A 26,903-nucleotide genomic window follows, 5' to 3' on the forward strand; every position below is an offset into this window, starting at 1 on the left:
GACTAGCCCTCCGAGGCCTGGAGCAAGTATACCCGGCTCCCCCCTCTGCCCACAGACCTGTTTCCATCCCTCTTCATTTGAAGGGAGCAGGTACCTTTCTAGTGCACAGAGAACCACTGTTTGTCACTGCAACTCTCTTCTGAGCAGCTGAGTTGCGCGGTGGGGGTGGAAATTGCAGGGAGGTTTTAATTTCCTTTCCCCATTATCCCTTTTTCTCCCTGCTGCTCCAAGTGTGCAAGCCGTGGCAAAGAGGTAACTGCTCAGTCAGGTTCCCTTGCCTTTTATGGGCTTCAGGGAGGATGTGAGGGCCGTGACTAGAGCCCTAACCAGCATGGTCCTAGTTAACCAGGGGTTCCCCAATCTAGTTTCCAGAAGCTATTGGAATACAGTTCCTATCTGCTCTTTCCTTGTACAATTTGTTGGCTGGATAAGTATTTCGGATGGAGTGGCTGAACAAAGCATGGCTGAGGAAGGATGCTGGGTTCACATGTAACACCAAAACATACACATAATCAGCCAGATAGAACATCGGTCTGATCCAGGCAAGTTAATTTGTGCCTATTGGAATTCACTTCTAGACCTATAGAACTCTTAATAGTATTCGGTATGACTGGACATATACATTGGAGGTTTAAAGGGCAGGCCACAAAACATTACTCTAGACAAAATACCATTTAATAAAATACTATAAAAGCATGAATTTTAAAACATAGTAGATCCACACTGAGGCATTTGGGTAGTAAGCGCAGAAGTGATTATCTCCTTCCATGTTCACCATCTGATGATTACAGAAAGGAATGAGATGCAATAACCAGCTGCGGCTTTGGGTAAATATAGGACAGAATAGTACCTTCAAGAGTAGCTCAGTGCCCATGATTGCCCCTGTACATTCAGTTAGGGGCTGCAGATGCAAGTCAAGAACATGTGGGGGGGAAAGTGGGAGGGGGGTGGGACAGAAATAGAGGCCTGATTAACAGAATCCTCCTGACTCCTTATGAAGTGGCCCCACATTACAATGTCTCATTAAAAACCAGGTGTCTAGCAGGGGCCACCAATTCAAATTTCCCTTTAGCAGCTGCAAGGACTATCAGTCTTCACCGATTTCCTGTCCTGAGGCCTAAGATTGAACCGTGCCATGGGCCACCCTTCATAATGGCTCCACTCAACCCTGTGGAGGCTGAAGTAATAGCTTATGCCACATTCTCCTCCTCAATAGGGCTCTGCAGCCAGTGGGGGTAATTGGCAGGCGGAAGACCCTTGCTGGAGGCCTCCTTTGAGCTGTGAAAGAAGGGGGCATCTGAAGAGCCGTGGTCTAGGAGAGGCTGAGACGAGTCGGTATCTGTTGCTGCAGGGACAGACATGTCCACAAGGGGCACTGGATCCTGGGGGTTGGCCACAGCACTGTCATGGCCTAGCGAGGTCTGAGCTAGGCCACTGGGCTCGCCTGCAGGATCCTCAGAGAGATCCTTGTGTGTCTCCGTGCCCAGGCCAGTGGCATCAGGCCCAAGCTCTCCCTCCCCCTCAGAGCTGAAGTGAATGCTGTTGATGGGCACAGACTGCCCAGAAGGCCCACAGGTACAGTCCGTGGTCTGTGTATCCTGACAGAGGCAGCTGTAGGTAGTGGATGCTTCGGAAACACAGCTGTTCTTGCGCCTCAGCAGAGACAGTCGACGTCCAAAGCCGCCAGGCGCGGGGCCTGTGGATAGCAGGCGGTTCAAGAGGTGTGCAGGGACATGGCGGCTGTGTTCATAGCCCTCTGCGATGTCCTCTAGGGGCTGGAACTGCATGTCTTCCTTGGCTAGGCTGGAAATCGAGGAGGGGAGTAGTTAAAGAGAGTAGCTTCACCACCGCAAGTTGCAGAAGAGCTTGCTTTGTGGTGCAGGGATCTTCCCTATTGCCCTCAGACACCTCACTAGTGCTCTGGAATGAGAGGGGATATCTATGGCGTAGTATAAATGGGGATCTGAATTTGTGCAACCAGCAGGGGCTCCATGTGCACCGGAAGAAGAGCCCTCGCCCTACCCCAAATGAGCAGGGAGGAATGGCCAAAAGGAGAAAGCAAGCTCCAGTTTCACGGACTGAAAACTGCTCCCACCAATGGAATGCCTCCTTCTCTCTCCAACCCTCTACCCAACCAGGACCACTGTCATTCCCTTTCCTTGCCACAGAATGAGAAGTTTGGCTTACGTCATGTCAAAAGTGGAACCCTGGAATGATGGCTGTTGCAAGAGGAAAACGGTGGCTGCGGTATATGGGGCGCGGGGGTTGGAGGCATCCCAGTACCGATCCTTCTCCAGGAGAGGCAGGTCCCCATACATCTCGTCCACTGCCATCATGGAGACCTGCAAAGGAAGGGAGGACTTCAGGAGTCACCACCAAAGTAAGTGAATACTAACCTAGGTGTATGCATGCTTGTTGTTTAGTCGTTTAGTCGTGTCTGACTCTTTGTGACCCTATGAACCAGAGCACGCCAGGCACTCCTGTCTTCCACTGCCTCCCGCAGTTTGGTCAAACTCATGCTGGTAACTTCAAGAACACTGTCCAACCATCTCATCCTCTGTCGTCCCCTTCTCCTTGTGCCCTCCATCTTTCCCAACATCAGGGTCTTTTCCAGGGAGTCTTCTCTTCTCATGAGGTGGCCAAAGTATTGGGGCCTCAACTTCACGATCTGTCCTTCCGGTGAGCACTCAGGGCTGATTTCCTTAAGAATAGATAGGTTTGATCTTCTTGCGGTCCATGGGACTCTCAAGAGTCTCCTCCAGCACCAGTATGGAAATCTGACATTTAGGGCCTACTTTTAGATTTCCAACTGGAAGGTAATCCTTCACATGATTGGGAGTTCATTGAGGGCAAGGGAATGTTTAACAATAATAAAAAATATTGTTCCAACATCTGAATCCACAAGGAAGGCAGAATGTCCACATACTAGGTGTCTAAATGCTGATTTGCTATTCAATTCCCACTGTTAACTACAAAAGCAATAAGCGGGTGCTGCTAAGTCGCCCAAGTCTGGAAGCATCCTTGATCTGTTTTACAAGTGTTGCTTTATTCAGCAGAAAAGGGGAGGGCAGAGTTACCTGGAAATTCCTGTCAATCAGCAGGTTGGTTTCAAAGTCATCATCATCCTCCCCGAAAGGGTTGATGAGCTGCTCAGCCACCTGTAAGGTATTTAGAAGCACAGTAAAAAGAGGGCCACACGTGTGCCCAGCCTCCTTATTTGTTGCCATCAATATGGTAACAGACATGGCAAAGGTGTGCAGTATTAAACATCCTCCCTCCCTCCCTTCCTTCCTTCCTTCCTTCCTTCCTTCCTTCCTGACACTTGTTAAATCACCCAGCAGCTGATTCATGGACCATCCCTCTGCCCCTGATTCACTTCCTAATCCGTAGGAAGGTGTCCCAATAATGACTGTCCTTACACATCTTAAACTACCTCCTGCGTGCCATACCTTTAGCCACCCAACATAGAAGAAGAATTGCAGCAGGGTAAAAACAGGGACCCACAGATCCAGGTCATGTCCTTTGTAGCCCTGGCCTGGGTCAAGGAACTGCCGCCCAATCAGACAAGAAACGAAGAAGCTGTACACAGCAATGGTAACCACCTGTCAGAGCAGTGCAAGAAAAAGCAGGTAGAGAGGCTGGAGGGGGGTGAGTTGCAGAATTTAGGAGCCCTGTTTTTTAGCCCTAGTTCAATCTTATGGGCTGTTTACTGAGGACCAAACAATTCATCTGTGGTTTCATCTCTAATAATTTATCCTCTGTACATGGAATCAGGGGTGCTAAGCAGCAGTAATATAAGAGGTTCAACTTTGTCCTAATGTATGTTTGTATTGAATAGGGTAGAGTTTCTAATTTTCAACAGCTTTTTATTCTTGAATAGATAGGAATGAGTTAAGATCCTTCACACCATACTCAGTTGCTAGTGTGAATTAGTACCAATACTTCCCATATAAACATACTGAAGGAGAAGAAACATTTTATTCTTCTTTAATCACCCTAAATGTGACTATAGAAAGGCATTTAAAGGTACCCCTGCCCGTACAGGCCAGTCTTGACAGACTCTAGGGTTGTGCGCCCATCTCACTCAAAGAGGCCGGGGGCCAGCGCTGTCCGAAGACACTTCCGGGTCACATGGCCAGCGTGACAACACTGCTCTGGCGAGCCAGAGCCACACACGGAAACGCCGTTTACCTTCCCGCTAGTAAGCGGTCCCTATTTATCTACTTGCACCCAGGGGTGCTTTCGAACTGCTAGGTTGGCAGGCGCTGGGACCGAACAACAGGAGCGCACCCCGCCGCGGGGATTCGAACCGCCGACCTTTCAATCGGCAAGCCCTAGGCGCTGAGGCTTTAACCCACAGCGCCACCCGCGTCCCAAAGAAAGGCATTTAGTGTGTGTCAAAGCCAGATAACTGGGTTTTTGTTTTTGTTTTAATGATCCTGAGTACATTCCTTGAAATAGTGATTGTAAGCACACAACTAGAGGCTGCTCTGTATTAATCTAGCATGAGATCCTCAAAATGTGCTTTAGAATAGCTAAACCGCAGCTGTCCTCATATAACATTAGGATCTGTGCGTTGCTGCTCTACATATAAGGCTTGCTCCATGATGTGATGAAGTTTCTGGGGTGGGGCTGGGCTAACCGCTGGGCTAGACGTGCCATGTTGGGCTGTGTTAAACTTAGCTGGGATGCAAATTCCCTGATAAATGATGTGCTTGTTCAGTGGCCTCAGTGCTTTTGACTCTATGCATGCCTTTGGGTGAAATAACTACCAATGTTTGGAAGCAGGTGGTTCATCATATGAGCCCAAATGGATGTAGTTGGGCTTGCTGACTGCTTTGGGTCCTTAACTCACCTGAGTGTAGACTAGTGGTACACTGATCCAATCATAGTGGTAGAGCATGCTGCAGTTTCCACGAAAAAGGTTGAGTTCCTGAAAGAAGAAAACAGCCATCTCTAAGAGCTAAGCACTGAAACTTCTGCCTAACTAGAAGTTTTCAGCCCATCTCCAGACCTGGTTTCAGCTCAGAAACAGCTTTGGTTTTCCTGATAGATGATCTATGCTGGGAGAAGCACAGAAGGAATGCAACCCTGCTAATTCTCCTGGACCTTTGATACCATTGACTATGGTATCCTTCTGAATAGGTTATCAGGGTTGGGACTGGAAATATGATGTCCCAGGGGTTCCACTCCTACTTGGAAGGCCACTTACAGAAGGTGATGCTGGGAGACCCCATGGCATTTATGTTGTAAGGTCCCCAAGAATTCCACCTTGTATACCATGCTTTTCACCATCTGTATTGGGAGAGGTCGTATGAAGATTATGGGTGAGGTGTCATCAATATGCAGATGACACCCAACTCTAGTCTAATTTTCACCTGAGTCACATGAAGCAGTGAAAGTGCTGAACTGGTGTCTTGAATTGGTAATGGGCTGAGCAAAGGCCAATAAACTGAAATTTAGGCTGCAGTCACAAGAGAATTTATTATGCAATTGGTACTGCTCATGAACATGTTTTTCACTAGGTCCACAAGATGTCCACCATCATAAAAATGCAAGCCCATCCTTTTTTTATTATTATTTAATCTGGATTTTCCCTTCAGGCAATAATAACCAATTATATATCCACAATCACCCCTGGTGAGAAAACTCATTAATTTTTGGGGTGGGGTGGGGCGTAGTTTGTCACATGAGTGATGTTGTTTCAATAGGTGGCCTCTATCACAACACAACCTAGCCTTTTTTTCCCTGGCAGCAGAAATGACATGTGTGTGCTTATTTCCAGTTGCCACATGATGAAGACATATTCCAAATTCAGCAACGGTAGCTGTTCTCAAGATCTCCACCCAGTACATATGAGGGATTACCTCGGAGACTAATCACAGTACACGTACCAAGCTTCTTTTTAAATATATACAAACACATATGCAACACCTACTATATCTTGCGTAAGTTTTATAAGTTCAAGTAAATATTACTCTTGCACAATAGCCTAGTATTAAACATTAGAACAAAATGATTCAATATTGCCACATACACAACGCAAGCCTCCATTTTGACTGTTGCGAAACATGATAGCTAAAACTGGTAATGTTTGCTCTTGAACACTTCTTGGAATTTTTTTCTTTTTTAGGTGACTGAGCTCTCCAGTATAGAAATCCATTTCTAAATTTTAATAAAACAATTAGAGAAGCCAGGCTTGACAGGAAGGGTAAGATTTTTATGTAAGCTAACAGGGAGCATGGGTCACAAAAGAAACCTTGCACTAAAGGATCTTGTTCTGGAGGTGCTCCTATTATCATCATCAAATTTATAACCCACCCTTGACTCGCAGGTGAACAGCTTAAAATTAAAAACAGTTACCGGTATATCATATTATGATCACAGGAATAGGGTGGGCCCTGAAAACACACATCTCAGGAGTCAAAGGTATAAATACAGAATAACTATTACATCTATAGTCTGGGGGACAAGGATTTACCACCTCACCTCCATGAGTAACTTGAGAGCACAGTTATCACGGATGCGGCCTTCTTTGCGTGCCTGTGCAGCTAAGTTGGTAAACCAGACACAGGGGACCCAGTATCTGTTGTAGGAAGTGTTCAGGTTTTCGTATTTCTTGCGCTCCTCACGAGTCATGAACCCTGTTAGATGCAACAGAGGTTATGCAACCAATAATACTCTATTTAGAAGGTCCATAGTGCAATCTTAAACTGAAGAACTGCACTCTGAAAGGCTATAGGCTTTTGAAGAAGCCTTGAAGGAGGACACAAGATACGTAGTAAAACTCACACTAAATGCAATATGCTCTGTTTACAGGCAGTCCTCTTTATATGCTGCATAATCGTGGCATTCCGAAATAACATATTCTAGATTAAAAGTTATGCCTATCATTGCTTAAAAAAAAATAAAACTTTAAAATTTCCCAATTTCATTCTAACAAATGGGCAAGGGCAGGGGGACACCTACCTCTTGCAGGCTTTCCCACAGTCCTCTCATCCTTATAAGCTTTATAAGCTTAGTGCAGAGGCTTTCAACCTTTTTGAGTCCACAAGTCCCTTGACCAACAACATTCTTTCTGTGACTCCCCTGTGGGGCCCAGGAGCCCAGTTATGTCACCCCTTGCCTGCAGAGCTGGCAGCCTCTCATCCTTTTTCAAACACCTTCCCATGTGGAGTGTTCCCTCAGCCTCCTCTCCCCTCTCTCCTTGGGAGTCCTCTGGGCAGCTGCTGCTGCCGTCCCTGGTCTCTGAGCTGCCCCCTCTGCCCCAAAGAGAGGTGCTTCCTTCCACTGCTCCACAGGGGCCTGGAAAGCATCCGCTGGCCAGCCCCAGAGGCATCATTCGCCTGAGGAGCTTGTAGCCAAGGCTTCTGCAATAAACAGCTGTGCAAGCCTTTGGGAGGCAGAAACGCAAGAGGGCATGAGAAGAGGGAGGGAAGGAAAGAGGGAGGGAGACCATCATTCAAGGCACCCCAGGGTGCCACTACACTACACACTGGTTCAAAACCACTGGCTTAGTGGGAAGGAAGGTCTCCCCTGCTGCACTCACCTGCCTCCACCACATGGTCTATGGTGGGGAAACGCTTGAACACAGCGATGCTGACTGAGCGAAGAATCAAGACGGCAGAAAGGCTGCAGTACCGCATGAGAGTTCTCCGGTAAAGGCGCCCCTTCTCGTCAGTGCCGTGCACGTTCCCAGAGATGGCACACATCAGGCGGTCTGGCATAGGCATGCAGGTGTACTGACTCCACCAGCGGTTCACCACCAGTGTCACATAGAACCCTAAATGAACCCAGGAGATGGGGAGGAATTGCATTAGAATTCTGCCCCGCGGCATGCTGCTAAGTCAGGCAGCCTCACTCTGAGATAAAACAGGAATGCTTCACTTGAACCAGGACTGAGGACACTCCCTGCCCATACATTATGAAAGACAGAGCTCGGTTCTGGCAACATTAAACAGTAAGTGCAAGAGAAACGGGCCACAAAACATTGCAGTATGGAATGCCTCTGTTCAGCTTTCCAGTCCCTCCATTCTATTCTCCCCACTGATTTTCTTATATTCCCACCCAAAAAAATACCCCACAACAGGCAGACAGCATTCCATGCCCACTGTGTTGTTTTTCGATCCCCCTCAGCATTCAATACCCACTGGGCATGCTCAGTCTTCACTGGGCCATTTTGGGATGTCCCCTCCTCTGCGGTTTCCATTCTATACTTCCGCATGCCTGCTTGATACCTCCCCTTTTCTGTGTATGGGTGGTGCCATTTTGGCTACATATAAGGACTATTGCTCAGAGAAGGGAGTTTGCTTGCTGCCAGTACACATGACATTACCCTGAGCACGTGCAGAGTTCCTTTCTCTCATTGCCAATATGTTCAGGATCAAGTGCATGGAGTGTCCTGGGCTGCTCTTCCTGGCTTCCAGAGAGCTCTGAGCTCCACCAGGCCTAATTGTGGAAGTTAGCTGCTGAGTATAACATGCACAAGTCACCCATACTCTACCCAGTTTCCAGATGAAGTAATTAAAGCCCATAATACCCTATTATCACCATACTGTTGCTTTGATAGACTGGGGGGGAGGGGAGTCACACCCAAGTCTAAACCAGAAGCATATCTATTGCCGAGCCTGTATTATAGTCTGACACCCTTGCAGTACGCAAAGGGCAAGCAGTAAATTGGATTAGGCATGGATGAAGGTTGTGCCCTGGAAGCCAGCGTTGGGATGGGCACATGGATAAGGAAAGAGCATGTGCTCCTTTAGGAAAGGAGCTGGCGTTCAAGCATCTCACCCAGGACAAAGGAGACAGGGATGAGATTGGCATAGTTGTCACAGTAAATCACCACCTTTTCGAAGTCCCTTTTCTGAGTCTCACTTAAGACGAAGCTAGAGGTGGGGATAAGAATGAGAGAAGGATTAAGAAGGATGCATATTTCCCAAGGGGGTTGGCAGCACATTTGCTGAGAGCCACCTGCTTGCACTCTTGTAAGGGGAGAGTCTAAATGCATTCTGAAGGGCAAGTGAGGGCTGTTTTAAAAAACAGGACATAAATCCTGCGGCAACTTTATACATCAGAGCAGCCTTCGTCAACCTGGTTGTCTCCAAAACATTTGGAGTCTGCAACTTCCATCAGCTCCAGCTGGTCTCAAACATATGGGGACAACCGGGTTGGCGAAGACTGCACTAGAGTGCTAGAATCACACAACTGCTGGAAGCTGAGGGCTTCTGTATCATACATAATATATGCAAAGAGCTAGGCTGACTCGCATAAATGGGTGGTTGTATATCATACACACACACACACACACACACACACACACACATATATACAAACACACTTCTGCTATAAGTGAGTGGTGTGTGTGATACTGTGCCATTGAGAGCGTGCTTACTTATGGCTTATGTGTGTGGTACGGAAGCTGTACTACCCAGGACAGGATGGGGTTGCACAGGGTTGTGAAGGCAGCAGAGAGCATTGTTGGCTGCCCACTCTCCACCTTAGAGCGGATTTACGCCACAAGGTGCCATAGGAAGGCACTGGACATAGTAAAAGATCCATCGCATCCTGGTCACTGTCTCTTCGAGCTCTTGCCGTCGGGACGGAGATACAGGACGATGAAGACAAGAACAAGCCGTCTTAAGAACAGCTTCTTCTCCAGAGCGATCTCGGCCCTGAATGGGAAGCCCGGACTTTGAAAGTCATCAAATCTCCTTTGCTGTATTTTACTATATTTTTTTAATTGGTGTTTTATGTATTTTACTATATTTCTTTTAATTAGTGTTTTTATGGAGCAGCCAAGTAATTTCGTTGTCCCCGAAGGGGGCAATGACAATAAAGATATTATTATTATTATTATTATTATTATTATTATTATTATTATTATTATTATTATTATTTATAAGGTGACTGCCCAAACTGCGAGTTGAATTGATGCCACTCCAGATCTGCTGCTCACAGGAGGTCCTCTCTAGTCGTCAGCAGGATAGCAAAGTGCCCAAAACTAAGCAAGGGTTTCAAAAGTAGCAAATCAGTCACCCTGATCTGGGGTTGAGAAGTGGAGAAGTGCAATTTGAACTCGGAGAGGAGGCAGTGTGCAGCCAGCAGAACCCAGAAAGAGTGGGTTCTACAGCATAATTACAGTTGTGAAAGGGGGTGAGGTTGGGCAATGCAATATTTATATATGTCCTGCCCATCCCACTCCAGTGTGTTAAGTTTCAACTTTGGCTGGTTAGACCAAGTTTGTTACAAGGGCTGTGCAAAATTTAAAAAAAACCCCACCAAAACAGGTTGCCAATCAAAATGCCAAACGCTGTCCTCCATCCCGCCAAATAAAGGCATGCTCCTGAACAAACAATTCTTCTATGAGGTTTCTAATTTAAAGACACCACTAAGGGAAAACTATACCTTGTCTTAGGAAATTAGTGTATTTCTAGAGAGTGGATCCAAGTGGTAACTATTTGAATTTTGGTGGCGTGAGTTTGACACACCAAAGGTCATTTAGGGTAGATACGAGACTGTTCTTCCATGTTCCGACTTACCGATATGTAACACTAAGTCCCAGGTACGAAAGGGAGAAGACCAAGAACTCCTTGTAGAGCAACTTGTAGATGCTTCCACGCCAGAGGGTCAGTAGTTTGTAGAAGCCACCGAAGCGAGCGTTGGCCACGCGGGCTGTGTATGTGACGGTCATGGTGCAGCCAGGCAGAGAGACACAGTTGGTCTGCAGTGTGGGGAGGCGCAGAATTCAATCATTTCAAATATCTACATCAGCAGCACCATCTCTGGCTGCGAACACCCCATATATTTAAAGCAATACCCCCCCCCCCAAGAATCCTGGAAACCATAGTTTGATAAGGATGCCAAGAATTGTAGCTCTGTGGGTGATAAGCTACAGTTCCCAGGATTCGGGGGGGGGGGGATGTCATGTGCTTTAAATGCAGTGTACATATGTAGCCTCACAGCTTGCCTTGTAGAAAGCTTATGGGTGCTTCAACAACCCCAGGAGTGAGATCATGCATGAACTCCCTCTTCATCCAGCACTCCATCCCACAGATAAGGGGGTCATCAATCTTGTATGTTCTTCACAAAAGGTAGTGGTGCAGTTAGGTAATCTTAGACTTTGGACTTAATGTTCTTGTGTGTGTGCATGGGGCTTTTAGATGATAATGTGTACTACTTGATTTACTTCAAAACGTGGTAGACTGGACGTGCTGCACTAGGGCAGGGGGAGCTCCCCTTCATTCTGCTGTGTGAAGCTCTAGACATCCACCTCAATGTGCTGCCTTGACAGCACTACTGACAAAAGGGAACTCTTATCTCCTGTGGATTCATTCTCTCTCTCTCTCTCTCTCTCTCTCTCTGTCTGTCTCTCTGTCTCTCTCTCTCTCTGTGTGTGTGTGTGTGTAATGCTTCTATTCCATGGTTGGGTGACCGTGGTAGGGGCCAGGTGCTGCCTCAAAATTAGCAAAAAAACATACAGCATGTAGCATACCTAGCCTCTAAGCCAGGCATAGGCAAACTCGGCCCTCCATATGTTTTATGACTACAACTCCCACCACCCCTGACCACTGGTCCTGTTAGCTAGGGATGATGGGAGTTGTAGTCCCAAAACATCTGGAGGGCCGAGTTTGCCTATGCCTGCTATCAACTGACTCTCAAACATTTTGTATTATTCCAGCCCTCCTGCACAACAGTGTAAGTACTGGAATGACCTCCGTTTTAGAGTTTGAGAACTGTCACAGTCGAAATATAACTGTAAGTGCTGTAATGCGTTGTTACAACACTAAACATTCCCTTCAAAGAGCAGATTACCAAGTTACAAAGTAAGTAGTTATTATATTAAACATTATCATATTGAATGTCCCAAGATCCATATTAGCCAACTGATATGCCACAACACAGTGGCCAGCCTTTGAGTTCTCTGGCTAAATGGTAAAGTTTGCACAATGCTCTGTGACATTTTGGTTCGCCTAAGAAAACTATTGCCCTAACATCGATTTTTAATTTCTTTCTTATGGGTCAACAAAGCTACCTTCACTCTTTGTGGGACTTTGAGAATACTGAAACTTTAGGAGTGTTTAATGAAAAGTTTCCCACACTCCTGGTTGTATGATTAGGACTCAGCTGAATGAACAGAAAGCAGTACAGCTATACACACAAAAAGGGTATAACTGTGGAGTCTTCCATAACAGACCCTTGTTTTGACTGTGAGGACCCTGCCAATTTTTCAGCTTCTGCTTCAGATCAGAGGGATCAAGTGTGCAGCTAGCTGGTAGTGGGTCAGCATGCTTCTAGGAAATATTCTAAATTGATTTAAGTATCTTGCATGGCTTATTGTAGTATGAGTTTTTGCCAATAACAGTGTTACATCTCATAAAATAAGCTGCAGTCAAGCAAATCTTATGCAAAAGCTTTGAGTCGTAGTATCTCTCAAAGGCGTTTGCTGTAGTTTCCACAGATAAAAGGGAAGGGCTGTTGTTTAGTGACAGAGCATGTGTGGAAGATCCCAAATTCAATCCCGGTATCCTCATGTAAGGCTGGGAAAGACTGCTGGTTGGAAACACTGGGGAGTCATTCCCCAGTCAACAGTGTAGACACTATTAAGCTAGATGGGCCAATGGGTTTGACTCAGTACAGTGGTACCTTGGGTTAAGTACTTAATTCGTTCTGGAAGTCCGTTCTTAAACTGAAACTGTTCTTAACCTGAAGCACCACTTTAGCTAATGGGGCCTCCTGCTGCTGCCGCGCTGCTGGAGCATGATTTCTGTTCTCATCCTGAAGCAAAGTTCTTAACCCAAGGTACTATTCTGGGTTAGAGGAGACTGTAACCTGAAGCGTATGTAACCTGAAGCATATGTAACCCGAGGTACCACTGTATAAGGAAACTTCATATGTTCCTAACTACCAACCCATTTTGAATGGTAACTGAGACTTCAGAAGAATGTTATTGTTGTGACATGTTCTTGTTTTTTAGGGGGGGGGTAGTCTGTATGCCTGAATCCCTTCTAATTCTTGAATCCAACAAGGATCTAAATGCTGGAATAGCCGGACAAGTTTATGGGTAATGACCCTTGGTAATGGGTCCTAAAGGGACACGGGTGGTGCTGTGGTCTAAACCACAGAGCCTAGGACTTGCCAATCAGAAGGTCGGAGGTTCGAATCCCCGCGACTGGGTGAGTGCCCATTGCTAGGTCCCTGCTCCTGCCAACCTAGCAGTTCGAAAGCACGTCAAAGTGCAAGTAGATAAATAGGTACCGCTCTGGCGGGAAGGTAAACTGCGTTTCCGTGCCCTGCTCTGGTTCGCCAGAACCGGCTTAGTCATGCTGACCACATGACTCAGAAAAACTGTCTGCAGACAAACACCGGCTCCCTCGGCCTATACAGCGAGATGAGCACGCAACCCCAGAGTCGTTCACAACTGGACCTAATAGTCAGGGGTACCTTTACCTTTTTAATGGGTCCTAAAGGCAGCAAAGGAAATGGCTCTGTGCCGGATAGAAGAGGTTTGAGGCCCCCTCCCTTAACTGTCTGTTAGTTAGAAAGACAAAAGTCAGAGCTGTGTGTGTGAGCTAGAAGCTAGAAGGAGGAAGCAGGCTGGGCAGCTGAGAGACAGAGCCATGCCTGATTTCTGCTGGGATCCAAGGCAGTGGCCATGGGAAAAACATGACCCTCTTGGGGTATTAATACTATGAGCTTCTCCAACATAGGCTCAGGTTGTATATATGAGTAAATAAACCATATATCATAAAGACAACAAAATCTTTGCTATCCCTCATTCCAAGGAAACTGAACTCTGGGTAAGTGCCTGGGATGTTGCACTGCTTGGAGACTGGGGTGGTGGGCAACATTAGATTAGAGGTATTGCCTCTTTGCTTTATTTCCTGGGGAAACTAGTCACTCCTTGGAGATTGCACAACAGTCCACTCGACCATGAAGGGCTTGCCAAAATGTACTTTGATGGAGGCCAATCATTCCCAAACACCCACCCACACCGTAATCCAGTTAGTGGCATATCCTCACCAGGCATGGCCTAGTAACAATTTTTAATCTGGTGCATTCCATTGAGAGATTCTTTGCTTGCTGCTTATTTTTCCAAGGTGAATTGAGAAATCAAATCCCCCGCTGTGCAAACTGCAATCAAACTCTCCTGGCTTAACAATGCTAGGCAAGGCCTTTGAAAGAGACCCACTTCCCAGGCTATCTAAATGAGCTCTTTCATTAATGAGTAATGCTGGGAGCCCCTCCCCCCCCCCCTTCCAAGATCTAAGGCTGGCTGTGACAGAGGTTCGGCTGACAACAAATGCCCAAATATTTTGTTTGACTTTCCGTGCAAGCAGAGCAACTACCAGGGGGAAGAAGAAGAAAAATAAGGAGGGGTGTCTGAAGGAGAATACAGTATAACTATGTGTGGGAGAAAAGTGTCTTCGAGCCAAAACACTACTTTTAGAAGATGAGATGGCCCTTAAGTACTTAGAGCTGGAACTGAGGTAGCACTTCAGCCAGCAGGCTTGCTTGTCAAGCAATCAGGTTGGAGTCCCAAAACTTTCTCAGGAGAAGAGACTCCAGATGATTCTAGGACTCGAATCAGAGTGAAAACAGAATCCTAGCTGCAGGTAAGAGTTCTGTACAGAGCATCAGAGAATGGGAGATCCAAATTGATATGCAATGCACATATTTTTTAAAAAGTGATCACACATTGTTGTTTAGTTGTGACCCCATGAACCAGAGCATGCCTTGGAAACTCTCACTTTCTTCTCAAAGCTTCTCCTTTTTTATGTCCATGGAGTTTTCTTGGCAAAATACTGGAGTGGTTTGCCAGTTCCTTCTCTAGGTGGGTCACATTTAGTCTAATCACACATACATAGCGTTAAAAAAAGACCCACAATTGTGGGAAGTCTTTTTTTTTTTAAAGACATGTTCCTGCTAAGGAACTATTAGTCTCTCTTTGCTTCCCTGAAAGTCTCCTCGCAAAGCCAGTAGCAGAGCCTCGACCCTCTATCCACCCTAGTAACCATCTTTTAAAAAGTTCAGATTCCCACACCCAGTTTCAACACATTCAGGTTATAAATAAAAACTTTAGTTTATTAACCAGTTTGCTGTTACATAACATTAAAAGCAACTGTTAAAGGATTACAGCTGTTAATGCCTGGCTTCTGTTACAAAGGTCTGTCCACCTGGGACAAAGTTTATACATGTTCCCATATTGTTACAAAAGAGTCGTAATTTACTGAACAAAGCCCTGTGGGGTACCTGTGCTAAGTCTGTTATAGCACGAACAACAGGGGGCTATGTGAGAGACTCCAAGATGCCACAGAACTGATTAAATAATTACTTATTAAATAACAAGTTATAAGGCAGTAATCCTATATACATTTAACAAGGATTTTCTGTATAGCCATGTTTAAGATTGCACTGTAAATATATGATTGCACTGCTCATGTATAGAATTGGGTTGCAAATCATCATTTACACCCCTACCAGTCCAGGGTAGTTATTCTATCTACTTTCATATTTTTAAATTTAAAAAAAAGATTACAGTACAATCTTGATTAAATTATGCCTGCCCATTTATAGGGTGGCTTTTATTATTTCATTCATCACAACATCCCAGAGGTGACTATAAATATTTCATTGTATGACTAGCCAGCTAAGGGCGGAGAGAGGATGACACTCATGGTTATCTAGCAAGTCCATTGATGAGATAGGATTTCGGACCAGATTTCTGTTTGGTGGACTGCAATGACAGAGAAAGCCTACAACTCCAAACAATTCACTGGGGCAAAACACCTCTGGTTTTCTGTCACCTTGATCACATACTAGTCTTTAAGAAGGAGAAAGCAAGTTCCGCTTCTCCTTTCCAGACCTTCATGCAGGCAAACTACACCACAAAGCAGATCTCCCTGTAAGCAAAACATTTCTGGTTGTCTGTTTTCATAGGAAAGAATAGTTAAAGAAGACACAGTTTTGCAACATCCATGAAACCAAAATTTCACAAGCAGAACAGAACGTGGATGCAGGAGCAGGGCACAATTTAACCGGTTTCAACACTAACCTGTGCAAAAGGTTATCAGCTGATTTGGCTTCGCCCTCAGTGAGGGCAATTGCAGGGGAGAAGCAATCCAAAGAGCACAGACTCCCTTAGCAATTATCCCCAAATTCCACCTGGGAAGCAGCTCTTAGGCAAGGCAAAGAGAAGAGAAGAGAAGGCTGCTCTGACAGCCCCCACAGGTTTCTAAATACCTAAGTGCCTCTGTGCTGACCTTTTACATCTCTCCTAAAGGTAGACTCTTCTTTGATTGCTTGGCATCAGAAGCTGGAGGGAGGGGTGAGATGGGAGGGGTGAGAGGCTGGGCTGGCTGAAGGGTGCCTGCAGTTGCATTCCCTCCTAATTGTCAGGGGAAAGGAAGTAAATTTAACATGCAGCATGGCAACTCAAAAGACCTGAGATAGAACAGTCCTGGAAAGTGATTGAAATAATGTAGAAGCAGAAGAAGTGCGGACGAAAGGTAAAATGTGAAAGGTTGGGAAACAAAAGGGGAAGGTTTGGAAGCCCTTGCAGCATAACCCTACATGTGCCTCCTCAGAAATGAGTCCAGGTGAGTTATATTAAATTTACCGCATTCCCATATAAGCATTATATAGGCATTGCAGCATTAGCAAGAGCGTTGGGGCGTCACTCAAGCTTGTGAGAAGAAAAAGGGTTTATTTCAGTAGGGAATTTGTAGGGAGGTGGGCAGAAAGTGTCCTACACAAAAATGAGAGGAGGAAGCTCTAAAGCCTGACTGCTGCGCTAAGGCCTCCCCAAAAGGCCTTGCCCTATGTCACCCACCCACCCAACCCCCTGCCTGATGGTGGCAGGACATGGTGCAGCGTCTCTGCTGAGGATCTCACTGGTTGAACAAATTCAAGCAGGTGATGCTTTAAATTCCCTGGTCCAATGACCAGCACTTACCACTGAGCACAGAAACAAACCAAACACAATGCTGTAACCAGGAATGGCCAAAGTTGGCCCTCCAGATGTTTTGGGACTACATTTCCCATCATCTCTGACCACTGGTCCTGTTAGCTAGGGATGATGGGAGTTGTAGTCCCAAAACATCTGGAGGGCCAAGTTTGGCCAAAGGAACCTAAAGATAAGAGCTCATGTACAGAAAGTGGGGGCTCCTTGTCAGGACAGGAGTCTGATTAGTCATCATTTGTTTTTCTAGCCTACCCACCCCAAGGACTCAATGCAGGTTACAATTTTAAAACGCACACCATACCAAATATCCAAAACTAATGTGTGCCTTCAAGGCTTGGCTTGGGAACAGCAGCCTAATTATGAGTTTGGTACATGAATTTGTGATATTCAGCACCTGCTCCCTTCTGTGCAACTTCTTACTTTGCTAGCTCTTGCACCTCTTCAAGAAATCCTGTGCTGAATCCAAATCCTTAAAAACACACACACTAAAAAACAAACAAAACAGCCCTTCTTCTCTGGAAACCTGATGGAACCACTCTCCTCACTGGGCCTAGTTCTCTTCCAATGTTTGACAAGTCAACACCCACAGGGTTTGCCTTCTGGAACAGGGATGAACCAAGCAAACAGCCTTGATGCAGAAGAAACTAGTTGAGAGGGGAGAGAGAGAGAAAGAGAAAGGGAAGGATAACTTTTATTTCCCCCACCAGTCTCAAACTGAGGAACTGCCAGGGTCTACACACATGAAAGCCTGGGTTCTTTCCTCAGCTCTAAAATGGAGGGTGTGCGTACCTTGTGATTAGAAAGGGATGATCGAGGAAACCACAATTTCCGCCTTCTCCCTGACCAGCTGCTGGATGCAGAGCTACAACCAACCACGCTCCTTGGTGGTAATCAATCCACCATATTAAATCGTATTTCTACCCAGCTTGTACTGATGACAAACACACCACATACTTGTATAAGGAGCTGGAACCCACCCATGCTGCCCACAAATAGACCCTTTGAGAAGCAAGATGCCATGGGTGAGAGCCTGGAAAGAGGGACAAAGCAAGAAAAGCATGGCTGCCTACATGAAGCCACACTTTGGACGTGGCTCCCTGTTGCCTAAGTTCTCTGTTGGCAAGAAGGCAGGAGGCCACTGCACACCAGGCTGAGGAGGAGGAGGATCACAGCAAGACTTTCCCTGAGATTCTAGGGACTAACTAAGGGTAGTTAACATGGTGCCCTCCAGAAGTTGTTCATTTTCATAATCCCTGACCACTGGGATTTGGAGTCTACAACACCTGCAGAACACCACATTAGTTTCCACTGGCCTATAGGGAAGTGTAATTCATAGTATCTGAAATCCTTATTTATTCTCCTCTACCGTTAGTGATAAATCACTGTTATTCCCGTTTTGAAAACAAGGAACTGAAGCATAGAGGGAGTGGTTGGCTTGGTCAGGAGGATGCAAAATTCCCCCACAGGTGAGTTAGAGCTTGCATTTGCAGCAATAGAAAGTGAATTCTCTTTTCCTTGCATCTCACCAACATCAATCCATTACTTTCTTGACATGATTGTGACACTCCCAGCTGCACCTCCTATTTGATCAAGACCTACCACTTAAGTGCCTCAATTCAGCATCCATATCTATCTAGGCAACAGTAAGCAACAGCCCAGACCCTTCCTACTACCCTGCAGCCCCCTTGAACCCAATGCACACCCCAGAGTCCATTCCAAACCTTGCAGAAACTCCTAGAGATGCATCTGCATGCAGCGACTCCTGCTTTCCGTCTGCTGTGAGAACCTATGCTGCTTAAACTGGGTGTACTATAAATTGGGCAGATACCTGCTAGAGCCCAACCCTAGCTGCTAAGTGGATGCAAACTCCAGATAAGTACTCTTTTAAGTGATCAAGCCAGCATGACAACCTTTCATTTTTGAGGCTGGGCACTAGGATTTGACCTTAAAAAAATGCATGCAAGATTTTAAAGATGCTTATAACAAGTCCATTGCATGTATTTCTAACCCACAGTAAGAAAGAACTGTGCTAGGAGAGAACCAATAAAAGGAGAACTATCTGGCAAGAATTACAAAGAAAATTAGGAGAGAAGAACAAGGGTAAAATCCACTTATGTTGTTTAGGACATGTTCATGTTACTGGCTTAAAAGGAGCTAGGTCCCCCTCTTTTCTGAATTGAGATAAAAGCTGGTTTGCAGGGAGATACATCAAAATGCACTGTTTCCTAAGTAACATCATGATAGATAAAGGATAGATACGGATTGTGACTAATGTTGTGTGTACAATGCTTCACAAACCAATGGTAGGAGCACACTGGATGCAGAGTAAACATGAGTGTGTACACAGCTCAAGACTTGGTGGGTTACACAAGGGGTGGGCAGGCTTCAAGCTTGCAGAATCTACTGGTTTCTCCAGGAGCCCTGAAGCCCACCAATCTGGGTGCTTCCAGACTGTCACTTTTTCATGGGAATGATTCATATCCATATTGGAACTTTAGATTTATGTGGTTAGTGGGTTAAAGGACTCTGTTGCCTTAGCACAATATATCAACTTTTTAAAGGAATATAACTTATTAAGGTTTGTAATATTGACAAGGAAATGCATTGGAAAGTGTGGGATGAACAAATGACTAACAGGAAGATGTATAAACACTCCATAAGCAAATCAGAATGAATGCAAGACAAATGCTCATTAACGTATAACTGTGCTTCCTGACAAACAAATCAGAAGGAACACTCGGTAAAGCTAGGATGCGGTTTCACCTGTGTCAGCTTGCACAAGCAAATTGGGATAAATATTCAATAAACAGGTAATATGGAGGGGCACTCAGAGGCAAGTGCAAACTTAATAATTTGTGATCAGTACTGGAATCAAGCTCAAAGTGCCTTCAAACAAAAATCCACTCCTGATGTTCCCCCATTCTTACAGGAAACCTAATTTGAAGCACAACAGCTTTTTAATGGTTGCTATTGTTAGACAATTGAGAGTCAGAGAGACTTGCCGAAATCTGCCTCCTGCCCAGCCCTGGCTTAGTTCTGCTAGGCACTCAACTGTACAGGCTTTTCCTGGCAAGTCAGAAGTCATATCAAGAACAATACAGAGTGAGTGAGTGGAAGTAGAAAGTAGTGGGTTTTTACACAGCACCTGCAGTTACAGCCACTAGGACAAGATAAGATTTTGCTTGACATCATCCATTACTAAGCTTCTATACCTTGATCTGTGTAAACTTTGGGGTTAGAGTTCAGCCAGTGTACTACATAAATGATGGCAACATAGGAAACTGCTTTATCCTGAGTCAGACCATTGGTCCACCCAGCTCAGTATCATCCACACTTACTGGTGGCAGCTGTCCAGGGTTTCAAACGAGGTTCTCTCCCAGTCCTATGTGGAGGTCCCAGGCATCTTCTGCATTCAAGGCAGGTGCTCTACCACTGATTTTTTTCTCAGCCAAAGTTTGCCATCTAAGTCAGCAGTTTTGGTTTTGGGCTGCCTGTTCTAGCTTGTTAGCCCACTCTCCTCCTGGAGCAAAACATTGCTTGGAGTCAATCTCAGGTTAAGTGCCAAGGTTTTCCATTTCACAATAAGATGCTCTCTTCTGTCATCACCAGATCTGTTTGAATCCTCACGTGACTTGTCCTTGATGGGCCTGAAACTAGGCAACATCACAACCTATCAACAGTGTGTGTTTGTGTGAACATATGTACAATTATGTGTGTGGAAATGCCTATGGGTATGTGTGCTTATGTGTTGTGTCTCTGTCTGTTCAGTTACTGAATCTGCATTATCCAGATGGCAGCCCAATACAGATTTCTGTGCTGGAAGGACCATTGTTGAAGCCCAGTTCTGATACTCTCAATGACATGTCCATATTAGCAGAGTGTACATCTGGATAAAGAATGCATTGCATATTCAATTATAGCATGGTTTCAGGGTCCAAGACAAATAGGTTTAGAAAATGAAACTTTAACACAGATATGGGGGTATTATAAACCATTTTTTCCTACAAAACACGAATGAAATAACTTACTCTCCTCTCCTGTTCAAATCTTTTTCACTCCCTTTGGTAGATTAATGAACTAGTGATCGATTTTAGCCTGCCTTTTATATATTGTGATGTTGTTTCTACACTTTGTGACTATCTATAATTGCTTCTTGCTTTGCATTTTATATTAGAACTGTTGCTTTACCCCAAACTGCCCCAAGCTACCAGCCTGTGTCCCGTACTTTCAAACTTTTTACATGAGAGGCTAACCTGAGGCCATCCACCTGTTGCTGGCTGTTGACCACTGGCTTCGGCCGATGCGAGTTGGAGTCCAACAACATTTGGATAGCCACAGGTTTGTCACTTCTGATTTAAAGTAAACTGTTGGGTGAAATTATTTGGAGCTTTGGACAAAGGTGTCACTGAATGCAGAACACAAAGCTTTACTGCTTGTTTCCATCAATTAATTGCAGGGATGCAGTGGAAATGATGAGCATATACCTGGGAACAGTTCCAGGATGAATGAGAGGAAACAAGTGGAAACTTAATCCTGGTATGACCCAAGTAAAGTTGCTTGGGAAGATTGCTTCTTTGGATGGAGGTTTGTAACTGCTTTTAGAGAGGGCTGAAGAATCCGATGCATATTGGAGTACTCCCTGACTCAGTATTATCAATGGAACTGCAGGCAACAACAATCACTAGTGCCTTTTAGCAGCTTAGGCAAATTATGTACATATACTGTACATACTTCAGCATGTGCAAAATCCCAGTTGCTGAAATGCTTCTGGGGCCTAGCAGCAATTCTGCATCAGCTACAATGGCCACCCATTTGTACAGTGGTACTTTGGTTTACGAACAGTACTGTTAATGAATTATTTGGTTTACGAACTCCACAAAACTGGAAGTAGTGTTCCGGTTTGCAAACTTTCCCTCAGTCTAAGAACAGAATCCGAATGGTGGAAGGGCACTGGCGGCAGGAGGCCTCATTAGGGAAAGCATGCCTCGGTTTAAGAACGGATTTGGTTTAAGAACGGACTTCAGGAACGGATTAAGTTCATATACCGAGGTACCACTATATCTCTAAAGTTTAAAGTTATGAACAGTTTAAGACAAGGTTACTTGAATGACCACTTATACCCCAATGAACCTGCATCAGCTCAATAATTGCCTTCAATGTATCACTCTCTGGCTTGGCACTAAGCACTTAGCAGAATAGGATGGCTGACTGGTGCCTATGCATAAAATTTGCTTTTCTTTCTGTGTTTAACAAAATACCCCAACTATAAATTCTAAGAAAGCTGCCATGTGCATTTCATGTTCAAAATTCCAGTCATGGCTGCTGGGAGTTACACCACTTTTAAGTGTCCTCAGCAGTATTCATTCAAGACTTGTGGTCTGTACTTACCATATATTTGTCACTGATTAAATTTTAAAGCAACTGTGGGAAAAAGCCAATGGCCTCCAGCTGTTGCTGGACTACAACTCCCACCATCCCTGACCTGGCCTGGCTGGGGCCAACAGGAATTGAGGTTTCAGTAACAGGAGGGCAACAGGCTTCTCACTCTGTTTTAAAGGCTACCGTGCCAAATGACCAGAAAACATGTTTCAGAGTACAGTAATAAAGGAGTCCCCAAATAATGAACTCAGGCCAATTATTCTGATAAAATCTTACATCTCTGCATATTATTTTGAGACAAGGCTTCAAGACCTGGCTGTTTAAAATTTCTGCAGATGGAAGTTAAAGATCCTCACCTGCTGTTTTTACAAGGTGTGGGACACATCACTTGGTGTATCCAAAATCAAATTTTGTTTGAAGAAAGACAACATGAGCTACTGATTATATTTTACATTTATCATCACACATGTAATCCTAGACTTCTTCCAAAAATCTTAGGAGATGGAATTATTCCCATTTCATCGTCAGAACAAACACTTTGAGGGAGGTTTGGCAGAGATACAATGATTTGCCCACACCACATGCCCAAGCAGGAATCCAAAACGGAGGTCTTCACAATTCAACCCTGGCTTTTTATGGAAAAGAAACAGCTCTAATGTTTTTGTGGGTTGTATTCTTCTGCATATTTTTGGGTGGTGGAAGGATGAAGGAAATTAACAATAAATAATGGGAAAGTCACTCATTTTCCCACAGTGGTGGTGGGGGAAAGTTTGAATGATGCTATCGGTATAGTTACATAACATATATAACCATCTTATTTAACAATTAAAACCACAGTTGACTCCAATTATGAAGATGCTCAAGAATGTTGAGCCTCAGGTTTAGGAGTCAACATGTTTGTTCACCTAAGCCATACACACAGAGACAGACAGAGACAGAGAGGCAGACACACACACACACACACACACACACACACACACACACTGCAGTGTGGCCATTGACAAATCTGTAGTGTTTTTGCTTGATGGAAGGCAGCATTTCCCTCTCAGAGTACAGCTGCGGCCATGCTGGGATGTTTTGGGTCGCTTGGCTAAGCAGCTGGTGCTAATGAGCTCCCCAACCTCTTGCTGGGGCAGACGCCGAGTTCTAGACAGGACCAAAGGAGCAGCTTACGTAATGCTGCTGCTGCCACCACCACCACCCCGGGCATCCGTCTGAGCTGAACAACACACATATAAAGCCGTTGCACACACCTACAAGACGCTATGTTTCATAATGTGGTTCACATACTAATGGCAGCCAGTTCCGGGAGAGGGTGGGGAAGGAACAGGGCTAAGCTGGCACACAGTACTGAAGGGGGAAAGAAATGAATCTGCAGCCGCTGCCAAACATTGTGGTTACCCAAGAAGGGAGGGAGGGAGGGAGGCTTACCCCCTGGGCTTTGAGGTTTAAAAACAACCCTTGAGAAAAATTGTCCTTGTTCACCTGCCGATGCATATTATCATTATCTAGCATTTGCCAGATTAAAAATAGGAACAGCTGCTTTTACTTATGCAAGAGAGCAAGAAGATAAAGGCAATTCCAAAGGAATTCACTTCCTTAGTCTCCCATTCCAGAAATACTTTTTTCTACATTTTGGGACCCACACAAATTTGTACATTCTTCAATGTGTCATACAGGAATACTTCTAAGTCCACTTTTATAAAGTTTCAGATCCTGCTGTATAACTAGCAAATTTGTTAGCTTCATAAAAAGGGTTTTAAAAAAACAACCCAATCAGACAGGTGATTCTGGAGAATAAGCAAGGTATGATTTTAACACATTTTGAGAAGATGAAATGTAGAGGCAAGGGCAGGGTGTGGGTGCTACGTATCTAGATTTCGAACCCTTCTGTTATTGCCAGAAGCCCAGCACTTTTTTCCAGTGTTGGGGTAGAATGTTTCATCCCTAGGCTCTACCCTTTTGGGGGAGGGGGGATATTTCTGGTCTCAGTATGGCTTGACTGCTTTAAAGTGAGCTTGAGAACCAGGAGGTTTTAAGAGCCAGCTCCCTATCCAGATGTGGAAACTAGAAGGCTACAGAAAAGGAGTATCAGCCTCAAGACTTCAAGCAGGACAGTTCCATCCGTAAGCATCCTACAGAACAGACAGACCAATAAATCTTACCCCACAAATGCTACAGTGGCTGGTGCTATTTTATCTACATTTTCACCCAGACTGAAATTTGAATACTCCAGCCTCCTGGAAGTTTTATGGGGAAAGGCTGTAGGGCAGTGGAGGAGCATCTGCTTTGCACACAGAAGGTCTCAGATTCGGCACCTCCAGATAGGACTGGAAAAGATTCACAGCCTAAAAATCCTGGAGAGCTGCTGTCGTTCAGTGTGGACAATACTAAGCTAGAGATTGACCAAAGGTATAAGGCAGCTCCCTGGATTCACTGACGCCTCCAAGCCTTTCTCCAGCACCTATTTCAACAGTGTAGGGAAGTGGAATACTTAGTAGTTCATGGAAAAAACACAAGGCTTTCTAAACATCTGGACTTCCCAGTTAGATCCAAAGCAGGAAAACAAACAAAAGGTATATCTCAGTGACATCCACTTTTTAACTTAATACCACAAGGACTTGCATCCCACTCCTGCTCAGCTCCTGTCCTTGGCTGGGGCTCCCAGTGAGATCCTGTTGGCAGAAGCAAAAGCTGGCTGGCTGTCATTTTAAAATATATTACTGGTGTCCTTGCTATAAATGATGATCCCATTTCAGTCCTCTGGCAAGAATGGGGCAGGAGCAAAAAAGGGCAGGTCTGTATCCCGCATCAAGTCGTTAATGGTTATTGGGACATTAGTAAACGAAAGTCAGTTAGCCAGGATGTTATGAAAACACAAGTCAACTGAATTACCTCATGCTTGAAATGTTTACATTACTAAAACATTTGAGAAACGTTTCTACTTTGGATAGGATGTATGATTTATGGAAGACTGGCTAGAGTATCCTGCCCCAGAGACATACTAGCTTGCATGCCAAAATGGCATGCCTTTAATATCCAATATCAAGCTACTCCTCCTTTTGTAGTTTTCTGCCTCGTTGTTGGATAGTGTTCTCGAAGCTACTAACATGAGTTTGACCAAACTGCGGGAGGCAGTGGAAGACAGGAGTGCCTGGCGTGCTCTGGTCCATGGGGTCACGAAGTGTCGGACACGACTAAACGGCTAAACAGCAAACAACAACAAATCATGTTGGGTGACATTGTAGGTTCCCCACCTCCCTATTCTGTCTTAAATTCAGGAAAAATATAGCCCTGAAATATCAAACATAAGAAGACTCTAACAGTCCAGCTCCTCTGCCAAACTCTGGCCAGGTACCTTTCAAGGTATGGAAACCTGAGAGTTTATGTACATCGTCTGCCTGCTCACTTTAACATCCTACTGTTTTAAGAATGTGCAGTTGTCGAAGGGTCCACATACCTTCTTGGAGACGCAACTTCACATTAGTTCTTAGTATATACATGGAGGAAAACATGTAAACTGTGTCTTGGTAGAACAGTAAACTAGACACACTTGTGCTAATATGCAATTGACATTATAGCCAACATATTCCACCAAGGAAGCTGCCTTGAACCAGGTCAGACTATTTGGTCACCTAGCCAAATATTGCCCACTCTGACTCTCCAGGGTCTTTAGGCAAGAAGTCTTTCCCATTATCAGCTGCCTGATCCTTCTAAATGGGCATGCCAGGTTTAACTAGGGACCTTATGCAAGCAAGCTAATCATGCAGTCTACCTCTGAGCTATGGTACAACCCTACTTTTCAAAGTTTTATTTCCCAGAAGATTAAAGTTGTTTCCACTCACCAGACTAAGTTCTGTACTCGGTAAATTACATGCTTCTAGGATCCCGCCTTCATACAAACTGTTAATCTCTCCAGACTGCATGTGATGCAGCCCTCAAGTACTGTGCAGAATTGCGAATTCATTCATGCCTTGGTTTACAGTAGGACTGAAAGACCTGCAAGGATTTCGGCGGTGTTTTTGACATGCTCTTCCAGCTGTTCTATCTGCACAAGCATTGCAGTTTGCCAGATGGAACAGTCTCCTCTCTGCCCCCCATGGGCTGTTCTGTGGGTTATGCCAACCTCCTCCCAATAGCCAATTGCGGGGGGCACATGGGGGGAGCAAAGGAAGCCCTGTGGCACAATCTGAAGTGCAGAGCTGTTCTGACTAGGCTGGTTAGGCAGATCCTGCCATCCAGAGAGACTTTGGGTTTATTCAGTAACCGTAACTCTCATTCTACAAGCTGTTTTTTTCATGTATTAGCTATGCAACAAGCATTTGTTCCACAACTCCTACAATTACAAAGCTGAGACACTGTAAAAGAAAAGTGCTTCTATGCTTATCCCTCCCACAGGCAAAGAAATAAAGGCAGAGAGAACCAGATGCTGAGGTTCTGTGGGAAAACTGGGACTCTCTCTAGACCTTCCAATTTCACTGTCATACCCTGATTAATAAAAAAGGGAGCCAGAAAATGAATAATAGGCCTAATTAAAATAGGTATTCTTTTTTATAATACTGGT

General features: G+C 45.0%; 1 protein-coding gene across 5 annotated transcripts; it reads right to left on the minus strand.

Moving 5' to 3' along the window:
* Positions 1–653: 653 nt before the first annotated feature.
* BEST2 (bestrophin 2) lies at positions 654–26,824 on the minus strand. 5 transcript variants are annotated; one of them, XM_083430835.1, is made up of 10 exons: positions 26,185–26,824; positions 10,539–10,720; positions 8,791–8,885; positions 7,550–7,783; positions 6,490–6,644; positions 4,856–4,933; positions 3,450–3,602; positions 3,078–3,158; positions 2,188–2,342; positions 654–1,803 (listed from the first exon to the last, which is right to left on the minus strand). In XM_083430835.1, the coding sequence occupies exons 1-10, from the start codon at positions 26,263–26,265 to the stop codon at positions 1,191–1,193; spliced, it is 1,827 nt and encodes a 608-aa protein (XP_083286961.1). In that variant the 5' UTR covers positions 26,266–26,824; the 3' UTR covers positions 654–1,190. The 5 variants fall into 5 exon arrangements, with proteins under 5 accessions (XP_083286961.1, XP_083286965.1, XP_083286964.1 ...); XM_083430839.1 differs by lacking the exon at positions 26,185–26,824 and adding an exon at positions 26,139–26,159; XM_083430838.1 differs by lacking the exon at positions 26,185–26,824 and adding an exon at positions 20,299–20,552.
* Positions 26,825–26,903: the final 79 nt, after the last annotated feature.

Source organism: Podarcis tiliguerta (genome assembly GCF_965153285.1).
Source record: "Podarcis tiliguerta genome assembly, chromosome: 2".
In the NCBI taxonomy this organism is placed as follows: Eukaryota; Metazoa; Chordata; class Lepidosauria; order Squamata; family Lacertidae; genus Podarcis; species Podarcis tiliguerta.